At 38.0% G+C, this 17,440-nt stretch overlaps 1 protein-coding gene across 2 annotated transcripts in view; it reads right to left on the reverse strand.

Annotated features, from left to right (window-relative positions):
* Positions 1-2,666: 2,666 nt before the first annotated feature.
* Positions 2,667-17,440, reverse strand: part of CDK6 (cyclin dependent kinase 6) — a 128,674-nt gene continuing 113,900 nt past the window's right edge. For both annotated transcript variants that reach the window (XM_084512070.1, XM_084512071.1), the window contains exons 6-8: positions 10,113-10,163; positions 6,038-6,173; positions 2,667-3,472 (exon numbers count right to left, since the gene is read on the reverse strand). In XM_084512070.1, coding sequence (XP_084368196.1) covers positions 3,326-3,472; positions 6,038-6,173; positions 10,113-10,163 — 334 coding nt within the window. In that variant the 3' untranslated portion in view covers positions 2,667-3,325. The remainder of the gene's footprint in view (positions 3,473-6,037; positions 6,174-10,112; positions 10,164-17,440) is intronic.

Raw genomic sequence — 17,440 nt, forward strand, 5'->3', positions numbered from 1 at the left:
AGCTATACCAGTGAAATAAAAAGAGTAAGGGCATGACTTGAGCACAGCCCCACAGCTGTCTCTGTACTGTCTCATTTTTAGCATGATTCCCAGCATGCTTTCAGCCAGTGCCAGCACTTTGCCCAGCCAGGGGACAGGCCTCCTCAGTTTACTAGTGTAAGTGAAGCCTCATAGCTTGGCAGGGAAAATGGGAGTCAGATGAAGCCTAAGGCATGTCAGAGAGGACTACTGGAATTTCTTCCTGAAAAGATTTTGAAAAGGAGGTCATTTGAAAAGTCCTTATGCCTTTGAATCCAGTCCCTTGGTACCACAAGGGAAAAAAAGATCTTTGCCCTAACCCTGTTAAGGCAGATTTCCTTTTTTCTTGCTTCCATTCCCATGGAAATGTTGCAGAACCAAAAATTAATGCAACCTCTTCCAGTCTTTCTCCTGAATACTCCCACTTATAACCTGATCCTATATTAGACGACATACAGCACCACGTTGCAGAGGCTCTACTTCTGATTCCATAGGCCAGCTCCTGCTTTTCTCTGCTGCTCTCTTGAGCTCTACTTCCAATACCATGCATTAGTAAATTCTGCTCCAGTAGTTTACTTTCTTGCAATTTCCATATTTTCGTTAGTTCTTGGGCCCACACCAAGCAACCTTTGGCTTAAAGTGTTAACTTCCCTCTTGTTGTTTCACCCTAATAATTTGCTTACAATCAGAAATCAAACACACACACACACAGATACACACACATTTTTACTCTATGTTAGCTCTTGGAGAGCTCTGGGAGAGTTCCCTGACAGCTGCTGGAAAGCCACACCAGCTGAATGCCCTGATACAACATGTACGATAGCTTGGTGGCAGGTAAAATCCAGAATATTTTAAAAAGTGCTAAACCATGTAGAAAACTTTTCTATTTGCTGCTCTGGCAAGATTCTCCTAAAAGTTGGGTCTGATTGTTCTAATTAGTGTTTAAAAACTGTTAAAAAAATAATTCTGGCCTATCTTTTCCCATGAATGTCAAAAACCTATTCACACTCAGGTCCATCGAACCATGGAGGAATAGGGCTGGTTCAACACCAGAGCAGTAGATTTGCCATTCTTTTCGGGTGTAGGAGAGGAGAGAATGACAGAAATGAGGCCAAGATTAGAGGAGTTAGCTGCTGTGACCGCTCCCTGGCCTTCAGCTTGCCACTTGCAGAGCTTCCAAAATTCTTGTGCTATGCATCTGTATTATCTCTGTGTGTGTGGATGCCTCGTACACACTCTTGCCAGGCCTATTTGCAACTTTCCTGTTCATGCTGGTAGGTTTCGAGTACGTATCATTCTGGGCATGAAGAAAAACACAGGCCAATGCATGCATGCATGCAAGTGGTCCTTTTAAAACCTGTCTTATTTGAAGTAGGCATAATTTTACCATAAGTCACATGGTTAAGCATCTAACAGTAAAGAAAAGCTTTATCCAAGAGACTGGTAAAATCTACTCACTCTCTTAGCAATGGACTGTGTCCCAGACAGTGCAGATACCTGAAACAGAGTTAACAGTGAAGTCCACCACAACAGCCAGTATGCCACAGGTCTGAGAAACCTGCCAGGGAGACAGCTACAGGTTCCCTTGCCAGATCCAGAAAAAATACATTGCTCAACTCAGTGCTCAGGACCTGCTTCTGCCAAGCATGCTGTGAGGAAGGGTATGATGCTGGCTCAGTAGCTAGACAAGATGAAGTAGAGATGAAGAAGAGAGTAGCCTAAGGGACTATCATAGGAGTAAGCAAAGTTAGCTGCCTCATTTATCATCAGTTATATTGCAATAGTGTGTATTTATATATTCATGGTAAGGGCTAACTCGGACCAATTTTCTCCCCAGGTCATATCCAGGTAAATGCACTGAAATCATGCTAGGGAACAGCTTTTATGGATTCAAAATACTTCTTTTTTTTTTTCCCATTACAGTATTAAAAAAATAAAAGTTTCTTTTAAAAATACTGAAAATATATTTTAGTTAAGGTAAAAGTACTAAATATAAAAAATTAATGTAATATTTAATATAACTGTGCTATAAAGACACGTGAATTGCTCAGTTATTTTGACATTCAATAATGGCACATTAGCCCTAGTGGAGAAGCATGTGCCAGTATACCCACATGGTGGTTTAGGAGAGAAGCTCATGCATTTCTGCATAGAAAACAAGTCTTCTTAATAAATGACATCTGAGAGATTTTGTGACAGTAACGTTCATGCACTTGTGATGCATGGGGGGTGTTGCAGGTAAGGCAGCGCAGTACACAGCATGCAATTCAGCACAAATAAACACCTGTACTTCTTTACAGGTATAGGATTCCCTGCTTCTAATCTGGAAATATTTTGTCTGTGTTCCTTTTCAGCTGATAATGAGAACAAGTTCAAGGCACAAACCTGTATTCATTTTCATTGGCTCTGCTCATGTCTTTGAGCTGCATACCAGAAAATTCAGAACAAGATAGAGAAAATGTGCTTGCAGCTGTTTCCAGGGAGAAATGATGGGTTAGATGATGGGCTAGAATGTGCATGTATTCCAACACAAACTGACTATGTGGAAACTGAATGGATCTTTAAGAACAGGATCCTATAAGTTTCTTTAAAATACTTGCTTTTGAAACATGCACACAAACTTAACTGGATAATAACTTGTTTGTGTATGAGGAAAAACTAAAAGTTGAGACATTTATTATGAACACCATCATCACTATTATTTTTATAGAGCAATTAAATGATAAAATAATCCATCCAAGTTTTCAACTGGGGAAGCACCTGCATATAGTCTACAATGCACAGTAGCTGGATGTATTAATGTATGTATCAGTTAACTGCAGGTTGCAGAGATCTGATATTTCAATGCCATTCTTTAAATATCACTTTAAGAGATCACATAATAATAATAATAAAAGTACCAAATCATGCTTCAGCAGCTAGAGAGAGAGATTGCATCATGTTTTGGCAGTGACTTGATCATCCTACTCCACACTGGCAGCATTCAATATTAAAATGATAAAATGGCAGCAAAACTGGTCAGCAGCTTCTCTTCGTCTGGAGTTTTCCCAGGTAGATAAACAAAACAAAAACAAAACAAACATAAAGCTGCAATGGGAGCAGGTCGAAACCCTGTTCCTTGCATCGCTCTGATGAAAGTAAACTAGATTGGTTTCCTTGGATAAGCACATCACAATCCCAAAATAAAAGATAGGTGTTTAAAACCTCCAAATAATGATCTTCACTAGAACAGCTATGTGGTTTATAGGGGTCAGTGGCCTTGTCAGCTACATGTCTTGTTCATTTATAGGTTCATCTTCAGTCAGCATTATGATGCATTCACCTCACTGGAGTTTTGGCTGGATGACATGTGAGAGTCCAGATTCTCCTTGCATTTCTCCAGATCATGGAAGTATGGGTGAGACAGGGCAACATAGGCAGATATTCTCTTGGCTGGATTGAACGCTAAGCATTTCTGTAAGTATGAAAAGAAGTTGGTTTTAACTACAATGTAGAGTTATAATTGCTAACATTGCAAGTCACTGTCAATTATTTATGCATGTCACTGTCAATTTACGATCAGTATGAGGCACAACAGGGTCACAGGTCACAGCAGTTGCTGCATGTTATGCATATTAAAACAAGCAGTCGGGTTACAGTATAGCATCCTCAAAGCTAATAGAAAATATCAAGTTTGAAAATTAAGATATTCATAGTCTAGGCAAACCCAGCATTCAGGTTTTCTTGAATTCAGATGCACAGGACATCTGTCTCACAGACTACAGGGAGCAACTATTCATGAATAGCTTCTGAATCCCCCCAGTATTCAATATACTCATCTTCTGTGGGTATAACCCAGACTGTGTTATAAGGTTTATGTTAATTCCTAAGCTCAATGTTTCTATAGGTGTTGAGTCTTTGACTTCGTACCCTTTGTATGTTAATGTTTTGTGTTTGCTTTCCTACATCTTTTGGAAAAACAAAACAAAACAACCCCCCCAAAACAAAAACAAAAACAAAAAAAAACAACCAAAAACAAAAACCAGAACATTTCCATTATGCTGAAATAAAAGAAGAATCTGAAGGAACATTCAAAATTCATCAATGCCAGTCTGTAAGTGTGCTGAAAGCTCTGCTCCTCATGCTGGTCAGTACTATTGTCTCCTTATATTTTTCACTGACTTAATGTTACAGTATTGTTGTTTTGTAATTTAGTTATCTGAGCTTTAACTGTTTGTTTATTCTGTGTCTGTATAGGATCTGGCATACTGCAGTCTTGGACTCTTGCAGTGACTTTTAATAACTAAATATCCACATGAATTATCACTGAGGTGAAACCTTTAGATCACAGCTTTCTGCCACAATAATGACAGCAGCAGGGCTGGTCAGTGTGTCAAACACTCCCAGACAGATATATACTTTGAGATGGAAGTAGGGGATTCCACTTTTTGTAGGTAACAGGAGCAATGACAACCTTAAACTGCATTTCATTCAGCCATTTCAGAGCTGTGCTAAAGTGATCACAGATCTTGGGTCTATTCCTCTTAAATTAAATGTTTTCTGCCTTGTTCCAACCCCTGCTTGCTTGTTCCAGATACATTTTTGTTCCCTGCTTTTCATTCTAATTCCACTGTTTATGTTCAGGTGATGGTAGAATTCCATTCTGAGGTCCCCTCATAAAGCTTTCATATCATCCCACTGGAAATTCTCCCTTTTCTTCCTAGCTCTACTTTGCTTGCTGTTTTTCAAGATCTGTATCCCTGCCTTTGTCCAGCCAGCTCAGAAATCTCCCCATAGTCTTATGTTTTATACCTTGTTCTTCTTCTTTCCTTGATTCACCTCCAAAGAGTTTTCCTCCTAGTAACCTTGTCTAACAGATCCAGCTCGCACTTTCTGTTCTTGTAACAGAATTTATATAATTTAATTCTTGAAATATAACTCAGTGACTTCCTGTTCCCTTTCATTTGTGGATTCCACTTCTCATCTTTTTGTCTAACAGTAACAACTTCCCACCTCACCATCTAGGCACAGGTATTTTTCTCTTCTTCCCTCTCATCAATGTCTCACACTCACTGAGCTCATTGACATGCTCAGTCCTTGTTGTTCTCAAAATCTTATTTTCCCATGTCTAGCTTCCATTCCCAAGCTGCTTGCAAGCACAAAAGATGCATTTCTCCCATCATTTCAAGTGTCCAGATGCAGTCCACTTTATCACAGCTGCAGTTATAAGGACAGTGGAGAATGACCTGCTGTTATATAGAGATAATTTGGCTGGAGCTAGGAACGCCTTGAAGGGATGCAGCAAATCTTTCAAGATTTGCACTGACCCCACTCTACTGAGCTCAAGTGAACCAAGTTCTTTCAAAGGCTTCCAGAGAACAAATATAGCTAGATTTCAACAAGCACAGCAAAAGGCGAACTCTGAGGCAAGACCATTCTCAATATTCAATTCCAAGACTGAACTTGAGGGTCAAGGTTTCTAAAATATCTACAGAAATGTTGAAAATAATCTAATTAAATTCAATCTTACCAGCTTTACCAGCACAATTTGCTTGCTTCTTTTCAATCCTGCCATGTTTAAGAGGCAATGATTAATTGGTGAATTCCAAATTGGAAGTTTCCAGCATTCAGTAGAAGGCATGCAGATGTAATCTGCTTCTACAGCCTATTTTCTGCTTTGCACTCGGCCCACTATGCTATGAAAAATGGTAGATCAGTTTCTGTACTCAGCTCAGGCTTATACCACAAGAGTGGCTGAATCAGTGACACAACAGCAGTCAGCAAGGAGGATCAAAGCATGTGGTATAAAGACATGCAGAACATGTACTTGCCTGACAGTTTCCTAGCCTCCAACTATTCTCAGTTTTGACACCTCATGAGTCAAAGGTGGTGTCTTTGTACTGATGTTTCATAGATTTACATGAATTTGCCTACTTGCTTTTGAGTTTTTCTTTAATAAGCTCATTAAATGGAAATATAAATGTTTCTTGGCATGTGGCTATCAATCATGTGGTTTGGAGAACAACAAACGGAAACTCACGAGAAGCAAGTCTTTGCCCAGTTCATCAATATCTGGTACAAATTTTTCAATAGGTTGTGCAGGTCTGGAAGCGAAAGCATTTCTTGGAAGGGCAACATCATTAGGCCAGTCCTCTTCTTCTGGGAGTCCAATTACACTGTGAAAGGCAAAACATAACGTCAGGTCTGGACATTTACACAGTCTTCCCTTTGTATTGAATATACCGAGTAGCAGTTTACTTTATGAGTAAGTCTTTTGGTTTAAATGAGATTAGTTGTACAGTAAGGCACTGATCACTGTGAATAGAGGGTGATGAGTGTAGGCCTTCAATGTAAAAATCATTCTGTGGCCAGCACAGTTTTCTGGCCTAGGTCTCAATTTTATGAGTCTTTTTGTTGAAAAAAGACTGAGTGCTTTGGAAGAAATTTGCTCAGCTCTTGACTGGATGGTGCAACATATGTCACTCCAGGATGATTAAAAGCAGTAAGTTTCAAAGGGGAATTGCATGCAAGGACCTTTATTCACAAGAATAGGGACTGAGAGAAGAGTATGGGTCAAGATGAGGGTAAGGCAATAAAAGGGATGTTTCATAATGCTTCAAAGCTATGTGCAGGAATTGTTGCCTAAAGTTAAACAATTTATTTGCTTCACAATACAGGTTTTAAAGTCTCAGTTCAGAAGTGGCACAGGACTCTAGTTCTTTATATCTTTACTTTCCATTGTATTTTAGTTGTTTTTTACCCTTTAATAAAATATTTGAATTTATTTTTATCATTTCTGTTTTTATTACTTTAAACTACAGAAGGTATTTAAACTCATTAAATAAGTATGCTAAGATTGCAAAACCCAAATAAATGAAATAGTAGGTAAACCTCTAATGTTGGATCATGTCACATACATTTCATGTTTTAGTTTGATTTTAATGTTTGTAGTGGTGAAATGCCAATTTCTGATGGAAATTATAGAAAAGACCACACAGTACTTGTCAGATTTTATGGAAAATCAATCTTTACAGCCTGTAAAGTTGAGATTTTTAATTGAAATGCTGACAGGGTAAGAGGAGAAGGAACCATAAATACTTGGGTCTGCACTAAGCCCAATGCCACTAGGGAGCAGCATTGACCTTTCTTCTTACTGAGGCTGGTAAGACTGGGTGAAGCCTAGGGTCAAAAACTTTGATGTAAGTCGTAGGTTACCTCACTGAATTTGGTAGAATTACACCTCTGTCTACATAGGTTTTAGATTGTAATTTGGCTCAGCTAAAAAAAAAAAACAAACAACACTGCATGACTAGAAGGGCAAAGCAATTAAAATCTCAGGACAATTTCACTTTACTACATCAGAAAACATCACAACTCTTGGGAAAAGATGAGTTAAAACTGTATGAAAAATTAAATTATTATTATTTTTTATAACCACAGGTATGTCAGGAGTATGGGGCAATGCTCTTTGCCACAGTGGTTAAAGCTATGTGATTAGCTGTTCAAGGATCTGAACGTGTATTAAATGTAACACAAATAGCACCATAAGAGGATGGGGGAGTTAAATATTTTAAATAACCATGACATTTAGCCTGCCATTCAAAAGTGTTTGGTTAGTCCCATTTTTTTTAATGTTTGCATGAGAGAGCATGAAGAGGGCAGAATAAGCACAGGCAAAACTAACAAAAAGAAACGAGGAGGCAGCCTGTCAGGCAGGTAGGGTGGAGAAGACCAAGAGTGGAAAGGAAAGATATTTTTAGTTACACACTCACGTAGTATTCAAAACTCTTAATAATGAATGTCTGAGTAGATGCCCTCACTCTGGTCTGGTAGCACTACCATTTCAGTGACTAAGTTTGGGAGTATCTTGGATGAGTTTCACCTCCTGCCAAAGGTTCAGGCCTGGTCTTGAGAAATGCTGAGTACTTTCCACTCCCATTGATCACAATGAGAGACAAGTCTGCTCACACCATTGCGGCATTTACCCTGAAATCTGTGAGGACATCCCACACGCTGACGGTGTCCTGGAAAAGCAGGAAATTGTTTTGGGCCACCTCCTAGGGATTTACCCTCAAACGCAGTGGAATTTTACCTGACGCAGATCAGAACGCACATGTAAAACAAAGGTAGACCACAGCCCGATTATCTGAAAGAATACATCAGTCCAGCATGCATGAAAATCCTGAAACTACTTTCTGTCCAAATTAGTCTGGAGAATGACTCACTACTGTAGAAAGAAACAATCCTCCTACAAGAAGAACTATGCCTAACTGTAGGGGGTTCTCCAGCTGTGAAAACACAAAATAAACACTATTTAGCATACCCCCCCTCACCCCCAAACCCAAGCAAGAGACTTTTGAACTATTTAAGGAGAACTGCACAAAAAGAAACAAAAGCAAACTTTCTCTTTAAGTAAACGTGTAATAAGGAATTTATTCTAAAATTAGCACGGCATTTTCTTTTCTTGATGAATTCTTTTCTGCACAGGTAATCTCGCCCCCTAGGGATGAAAAGATCCCATCGGAGGTTGCTGCTATCAACCCCATTTAATCCTATCCCAATTAATTTGGATTTTTCTCCTTAAATGTAATAAACAAATAAAAATCCTTTAAATAAACCACAGCTATGTCTTTATTATTATTGTTATTATTATTAAAAATATGTTGCATGTATCCAAACTGTCTTTGTTTAATAAAGCAGAACTTTGTAAGACTAAAAGAGTAGCTTTGGCAGAAGAAGAAAAAGTAAACTTTAAGGACTGATTTTTCTGGATTGTGCAGGAAGAGCTATTCAGCGCATGACAAATTAACCACGCAAGTGAGTCACATACACTGGTATGGTATGCAGGAAAAGGAAGTCAACTGTGTGAAATCAAGACCTGCAATTTAGGAACCTCATATTAAATAATGAAAATCCTTAGAAACAAATCTGTTATGATTTGTGAACTGGAAACATGGCTAAACAAAGAAATTCATTATTTATTCCAATTAAGCTCTTTTCCCTAGAAATTTTACTATCTTGTCTCTGAAATATGTTTGAAAGAGTAATGTTTCAACCTTCTCTCTCTCTCTCTCTCTCTCTCTCTCCCCCCCTGTTTCTGCTTTCATGCAGATCCCTAGATTCCTGCAGCCCCCCCATATAAAAGGGAAGACAGAGAGGTAGGTAAATGAGCACTCATTTTGTAGCATGGGATCAGCTGTAGATGGGTCTGATTTCCTAATGACGTGCCGTGTACATTGGATCTTAAATTTACACAGTTCTTACAAATTCAGAGCCATTCCTTGCTCTGAAGAGCTTTTATGAGAAAAAGAAAGAAATATTCCTACTTAATTATCGTATTGGTAATATCAGTCATTTTATTTTATTTTTTAATAAGAACATGATTTTGAAGAGAGTTAATCTCTCTTAAGCATCAGAGATTTCATAGCCTTTCCACCTCCTCAACATATCCTATATATCTGAAGAAGAAAAACACAAACTCCTAGAATTTTAAAATGGTTTTAAAATAAAGCCAATTAGTTAATTCCAACCAAACATGTTGTATGCTGATATTTCTTCTGCTCTCACAGTTATCTGGACTGTTACACATTTTAACAGGCTGTGCAATATTTTTAATAGCTACCTTCTTATTTCTTATGCACAGAAGGCTTTTCCATGAAGAAACTGTTGGTAAACATCTTCAGCATTTCAGTTTAATTATAGTCATAAAGGGTTCTAATGTTATTTTCTGAAATCTACAAAGAAATTACTGAAAAATTAAAATTCTGCATTTTTTTTTTTTTGCAAGTGAAGAGAATCTCCTGAATCTAACTTTGGGAAAATCCATGAATAGTATACACACAATATGTTTAAGAGATTTAAAAAGCCCAAAACAGAAGTTTCTCATAACTTCCTGATGATGGCTGTTAGTTCTGCAGAACTATATTCCATGTTGCTTCCTCCTCCCACTCTAACACAGAATGCACGGAAATATCAGGTTGCATAGAGTAGCAATAGGAAATATGTTCTAGGAATACTTTGTTCTAGACACATTATTGCATTAAAAACATGTCAAAAACCTCACAATGTTTCAATATTAAGCAGATACTGACATAATGCAACTAGATATTACTTACTCAAAGATTTTTCCTAGCTGATCAACATCTGAATTTCCACGGAAGAGTGGTCTGAAAAAAAAAAAAAAAATTTAGGATATGACTTGCTTTAATTAATATAAATATATATTTGCCATTGACAGCTGCCAATGTAGGGTGAAAACATGTTATTTTTCTGAGACCTCACTTCTTTTGCCTTCATGCTTTATCCAGTCTGTAAGTGTACCTTTCACGGTCCTACTAAAATTGATAAAAAAAACAGGGCAGATGAAACATATTTTTGAATATGCTACTTTTGAGAATTTGTGTCCTTTAATGTGAATGAAATAAGTTTCTCTCAGCTAATACTATCCTTTGAATTGTATCATTAACAAAATATTTTTGATTATAAAAAACATACTTAAACAGCTGTTTCAAGAGACAAAAACAGAGTGAATGTCATGCAATTCATTAAAATATAATAAAGATGTATTATTATGGTATAAATTCAAAATTAAATTCATTGTATATCAGAAACATACTCCTAAGTTTAAAGGGTCAAATAAATGACAATGCAATTATGAAGGTCTGTAAAGAATGGAGTGTGAAACAATACAGAATTTACCTTGAAGGAGAGGAATACTTCTGCTGCATAAATAAAGATATATTCAGGAAAGACACAAATTAATAGGTGGAATCTCCAAAAGTGTTCAGAAAACACAGTGACTAAAAATGCTTTCAGAGAGCGGTACACGTCTTCTTCTCAAAGTGCAACTTAAAATATCTTTACAAAATACAATCACCCCATAGTGCCTAAAATATGAAATTCAGATTTGCATGGCTACATGGCTATACTGCTTTCTTTGCCTGGAGTACAGTAAGGTGTGATGAACAGTGCAATTTTATGTCTAACCTCCCAAGAGATTCCAGCAGATTACTGGTGGCTGATTAAGGATCCAGTCAAGACTAAGGACACCTGTGAAGCACAGGCCCCTGATGCTGCGTACCATTTTCATTCAACAAGATGTGGTTGGTCATACACGGTAGATTACTCCAAGAAATGCAATCCAGACATGCTGCAAACTGAAATATTAACTTGGGTCAACTAGTAGTCAGACTACACGTCTCTTCTGGAGTACAGCGCAAGCTGTAGATTATGGTTACGGTTTCCCAAACTAGTCAATGGAGGCAGGAGGACTTGACAGACCATGCACATGCCCATGTTTTCACTCTCAGGCTTTGATTCTGAAGAAAGGTTAATTCTCCTGCCTCTCTCTGCATACTCCTTTTCTTCTTTTTGATAAAGGTCCTTAAAGGCTGCGATAACCAGAGATCTTACCCTTTACAAGAGAAGACCTCTCCCATCTACACTGGGACAACAAGAAGTACTCAGATATGGTCCATCGTCTCTCATTGCCTGCATGCAGGAGCAGCTGTATGATTTGGTCTCCTGTTGCCAACCATGCATTAATTATGAGAAATGGTTGTCATACATCTTGCAACTCTCACATGGACAGTAGAGCTCCATGTCACTGCTCATCTGTGGCTCAACACCAAATATACCAAGCAGACCCAGTGAACAGTGACAGTTCTCAGACATAATAATGCCTGCAGAAATCTGTGCCACCAAGAAAAAGAGCAAAGCAATAACTGGAATACATGCTGATGAACTAAACATGCATTTTGCCTTCATACCTGCCATCCAGGTCATGTCCTATCAACTTACACTGCAAGCTGCTTTGGGCAGGGACACTGCGAGGACAATTTCATCAAGACCAATTTGAAACCATATGACACCAGTTTAAACTGATGGGCTAAAATGTGGTAGCCTGTTCAAGGGCTTTATTTATTATGACTCTGAATAAATGATAAATAATGGCTGGCACTGCTTTTCAGATATTCACGATATTTACTAACAGCAGCCTCTTTGACAAGACTGTTTCAACTCATACTTAGAGGCTTCTGTACTTTATAAGCTTCAAGGTACTTGGCAATACTGATTTCTACAAAAAAAAAAAAAAAAAAAAAAAGGAAAAAGAAACTTTTCAGATATAAGCTTCTACTTCTACTGTCAGTTTTGAGCCTGATTTTCAGGATGGTCAGTAGCTATAATCCAGGTATTGTTTGTGGCAGCAGATACTATCTTTATCTTCCAAAGTCAGACAATATGACAACCTTAAAAGTTTTTTGAATGACTTCTTAAAATTATGAATATACATTCTTCTTTACTCTGAGAAATTCATTTCAGCTGTAGCATTAGAATATTGGGGCCCTTTAAGCTAACAAAAATACACAATCAAATAATCCTATCCATGCAAAAGGAAAGCAGATTTAGTGTTTTAAAATGTATGCTGAACCTTGTGTTAATGTGAAAGCTTGGCAAAGTCAGCTTTGTTCGCAAATCACCTTAGGCAGTGTCATGCCAAAACAAGTATGATTCTTGGGATTTTTAAGAGAGGTTTTTCCCATCGCTGCTGCTGTCTCAGATTCACTGAGGGCTGAAGAAAGAATTTAAATTCTTTTGAATATGTAATTATACAACACAAGGTGACCTTCCAACATACTTTGATATTTCATCATAATGAAACATTATTAATTCATCTTTCAGTCTCCTATCCATCCCACCATCATGACTACAGCAGAATGCCAACTCTAGGCTAGGCACCACTAATGTAATGAAATTTGCCTCATGAATTTTGGCTGGCAGTTCAATTGGAATATTGGACGGATGATTGGGGAAGTAGATCCACTTAATCAGCAGCTGTATGAAGAGCTCATCTCACATTTTGGCGCTAGTTAGTCTTTACTAATGAGTTGCCAGCACTGCAAGTCCAGTACACCATGTATGGGAAGTTCTACCTCAAGCTGATAATTTTTTAATGCTACTCTCAAAGGTGGATGGTAGCTCTCCTAGTACCAGTGAACTGGGAGCACACCCAGCAGCCACAGAAATGTAAAATCTCACCTTTGTTCTTTGTGTCTTTCACTTGACTCACTCACCCACTCACTCCCTGAGGTTTATTTATGCAAGCTGAATCCAGAAGTCCTTACTTGGGGATATATTCTCCTCTCTGTGATGATAATCTGTGTAAGACTGGTTACACTCTGAAAGATTGATTTTGTAGAATTCCTTCTTTATTACTAGAGAAAGGCATGGACCTAGCTCTGTCTCCTGTGACAGAAGCTGTGTTTGTCCTCTGACTTCAACAAACTCCTAAAGTCTGTGTATGCGCATCTCAGGAAAGAGGGATATTTTCATTTCCAGTGGAGGAAAGGGTTATACATGGGAATACACTTGGCTTCTGCGTGGTTCCTTGATCCTCTTAACCTTCTCTGACTTTGCTTACTTCAAAATCCAGGGCTCCAACACCATTGCTATTACAAAAAACACAACTGAACATGGAAGAATACGGGACAGAAAAAAATTATGCTGCACCAAAAAGCAGATTTAATTTCCCTATTAGCTCAAGAAGTCTCAAAGGCTGTCTTGATCCCATACTTTTTATTTTTGTTGGTTGCTGATTTCTTTTTTTTTTTTTCTTTTTTTTTTTTTTCTTTTTTTGGGGGCGGGGGGGGGGCAGGGGTGGAGATGGGGTAGGGGGAGGAGAAGTGGAGAGGGAAATGTTTCAGGGCATCTACAGGTGTCTGTCTTATTTGACCAGTCCTGCTCTAGCTCCTTGGAGCTAGACCTTTATCCAGTGCTTCTCAAAAGAAGCTGTCCACTGACTGGAGGAAAAAACTTTTCATTTCTAATCTGGGACCAGAGTGCCCTTAGCCTAGAGATGTGAAGATGAGTTGGAGACATCATATTATCCTATCCTGATAAAATAAATGAGTCCATGAGCATGTATCTCTGCAAGCTAGGAGCTATAATGGAACAAGATCCCAAGGTATAGAAAGAACATGCACCTACACAATGAAATTGATATTAACTATGAGTCTGCATTATGACTGTTTTCAGAGGATAAATCTACCTTTTTATATCACAGTCCAAGAGAGACAAGGAAGTACTGGAGAGAGTCCAGAGGAGGGTCACAAAGATGATGGAGGGGCTGGAGCACCTCTCTTATGAGGAAAGGCTGGGAGAGCTGGGACTCTTCAGCCTGGAGAAGAGGAGGCTCAGAGGGATCTCACCAATGTACACAAATACCTGAAGGGAGGGTGTAAAGAGGACAGAGCCAGGCGTTTTTCATGGTGTCCAGCAACAGGACAAGAGGCAATGGACACAAGCTGAAACACAAGAGGTTCACCCTGAACATCAGGAAGAACGTCTTTACTGTGTAGAATACGAAACCCTGGCACGGGTTGCTCAAAGAGGCTGTGGAGTATTCCTCACTGGAGATCTTCAAAAGCCACCTGGACATTGGCCTGGGCACCCTGCTCTAGGTTACCCTGCTTGAGCAGAGGCTTGGGCCAGATGGCCTCCAAGAGGTCCCTTCCAACCTCAACTACTCTGTGATTCTGTGATAACACAAAAATAAAAGTACGGATCATGACATAAGGTTGCAATGTAAAACCTCACAAATCCTCAACATGTTAGCATCTGCTTACAGTTTAGAAGGACTTACACCACTAATCCTTTGGCTGAAAGGCTCTCATACTTATATTTAGCTGAACAAATTAGATTTCACCATTCACCAACTTTATTCTCTTTTCTCTTGTCCAAATGAATATACTCAGTTCATGTTTTTTCATGCTGATTTTCACCTTCACTGATTATTCCGTCTATCTGAACTGGAGATGGGTGCCTGAAAGGTTGAGTACTTTATTTTATAGACACTGTGTTTCATGTCTGTGCTACTCAGTAAAAACTGAGATATAAACATTTGCTAAGCAAGTCTCTGTGAAAAAATTCTCCTTAGTGCAACTCTGCTAACATGCCAAAGCAATTCTAAAAGTATTGTATACAATGACAATGCAATGACACCCCAGAGATAAATGAGGTTTAACTGTAAACTGACCACATTACTTCTAGGCTTTACTTTCAGCCTGTGGTCCACAAAGCAAAGACAGTCTGTAACTTAGTGTAAGAAAAGTTAGAATTTTCATAGGAATTGGAACTAAAGGTGTTGATAAATGCTGCTCTAGCCTACGCTGTAGTGCAGCCACAAGCAAAAAATTTAAAAATTTAACTGTAAGAATACATGCATTGAGGCACAGGAAAATAGTTCAGCAGGTTTCTTGTCAGTGGCTGACATTTTGAATCAATTAGTGAAATTCTGATTGGAAACTGTTTTTCAATTTCTGATACTGAGTGATTAAAATACAATAAAATGGATATGTGGGAGAAAGCTCATGTAAAGAAAAACAGCATTGAGGAGGGGAAAAGAGCAGTCAAGAAATTATTTTTCTAACCAAAACATTACAGAACTATTATGGCAATTCTACTCTTGCCAATACAATTGCCTCCAAGGCTAGATATGTAAGAACTAGATAAGTAAGAAATAGCTTCCAAAATACCTATCTGGATTTTGTCTAGTCCATTAGCTCAGAGTGGTGAAAACAGCAGCTGGGAATCCGATCACCTTCCTTGTGACCACAGAAAAAGAAGAAGGATAATCTCTTGATTACTGACTTGAAAACGTACAATATTCATGGTGAAAAGTCTCTATATTAACAGTCCAGATATACCAAATGAAGTCATAAAAGAACACCCTAAAATCAAAAGAGCACCATGGATGGGAGAGGTATAACTTTTTTTTTTGGACAAGTAATGCTGAAAAGGCAGCAACAAGTGCCAGGAAGAAGAGCAGCAATTTCAAAACAGGTAGCTGCTGCTTTGAAGGCATTAGAGAGGCAAGCTGTGGAAGCTGGTAAAAGAAAGACCACTGTAATTTGACATAGTGGAAAGAAAAATACAAGGGGAAAGATTATAGCAGCAGCACATGAAAGTGGCACAGGGAATTTCTGAAGTTGGACAAGCTGTAGTAATTAAGTTTAGGAGTTTGTATGCCTGTGTGTATAATAAGAGCAACAAGGTGACGGTGAAGAAACTAAAAAAGCTAAAGCCAAGAAACATTTGCCAAGGAATCCTGGATCATACCATGGGAAACCTGCCAAGCTACATAGTCTGTGACTCAGAGATATATTTAAATGTTTTTTTTTTTTTCTTTCCTTTTCTTTTTTCTTTTTTTTTTTTTTCTTTTGCTTCTTCTTTTTTTTTTTTTGTTTTGTTTTCTTTTTCTCTTTCTTCTATTCTTCTTTCTTTTGCTTCTTCATTTTTTCCTTTCTTTTTTTTCTTTTTCATTTTCTTCTATTCTTCTTTTTCATTTTCCTTTTTATTACAAAATGTGAATAGCTGACAAACAATTTTGTCAGATTCTTAGTTACCTGTTATGAAGATAATATTTTTCATTTTTAGAATTAAAAACAAATAAGACCTAAAACTAGAATGATGAGATGACTAGAAATAACATGATCTGGACTGCCTTTGGAAACCTTTATTCAGAGGGATTATTGCTGAGCTGATTCGTCACTCTTGTTCCCACCACTGGTTCTCTTTGATAGATCCCCTGGACAAGTGTGTACTGCAGGTATGAAAAGGAAAAACATAAGGAAAATACATATATCCCTATTTAAAGATGACATTTCCAATAGTTTTCATGAATATGGTATGGTACAAAACTTTATTCTGAAGACAGGGCATAGCTGACAACATTGCATGCTCTGAACAGTTACCCACTTCCAGTCACAAGTGACTTGCCTCAGCTGTTGTGCAATTCAGAGTTCTCATTTTAAATGTAACATTTTTTGTACTTCTCCCTCTCCTTTCCCTTTAATAATATATCTGCGTGGGTGGGTGCCAGACACTGCATAGGAAGAAGTTACTTTGTGTGGAACTTGATCACAAATTGCTTAAAACTTGAAACTTAAGAAACTTCTCCTACATATAAAAAGAGAGATGACATGGATACACATTAGGACTGAGAAAATACTGTTCAGGTAGAATCTGACAAAAAATGGATCAGACATGTTTAGTTTTGCAATAAAATCGCCAACATTTTTGACTTGAAATTTGTCATTCTTCAAGTAGGATAGTACCATAATGATGAATAACACCTTTAAGATCATTTGGATTGTATCAGTATTAAACTATTGTTAGAATCACATCTAAGGCATCAACAGAACTGCAATAATGACTATTTTCTCTGAAGTTTCTCATGAACTTTTTGAGTATTACTCAATAGGCAATGGCAGAAAAAGGAAAACAGGCAGTTTCTGAAAAGGTGCTGCAAACTTCCAGTGCTGTAGTGTGTTGAATGTGCTCCCCTTTCCTATTTAAAATGAAGCAATGAATTCTAAAAATAGAGACAATATTCTGACCCTCAAATGCACATACAGTCTATTTCCTAAGAAGCTGAGAAAGCAAG

Source organism: Aythya ferina (assembly GCF_964211825.1).
Source record: "Aythya ferina genome assembly, chromosome: 2".
In the NCBI taxonomy this organism is placed as follows: domain Eukaryota; kingdom Metazoa; phylum Chordata; class Aves; order Anseriformes; family Anatidae; genus Aythya; species Aythya ferina.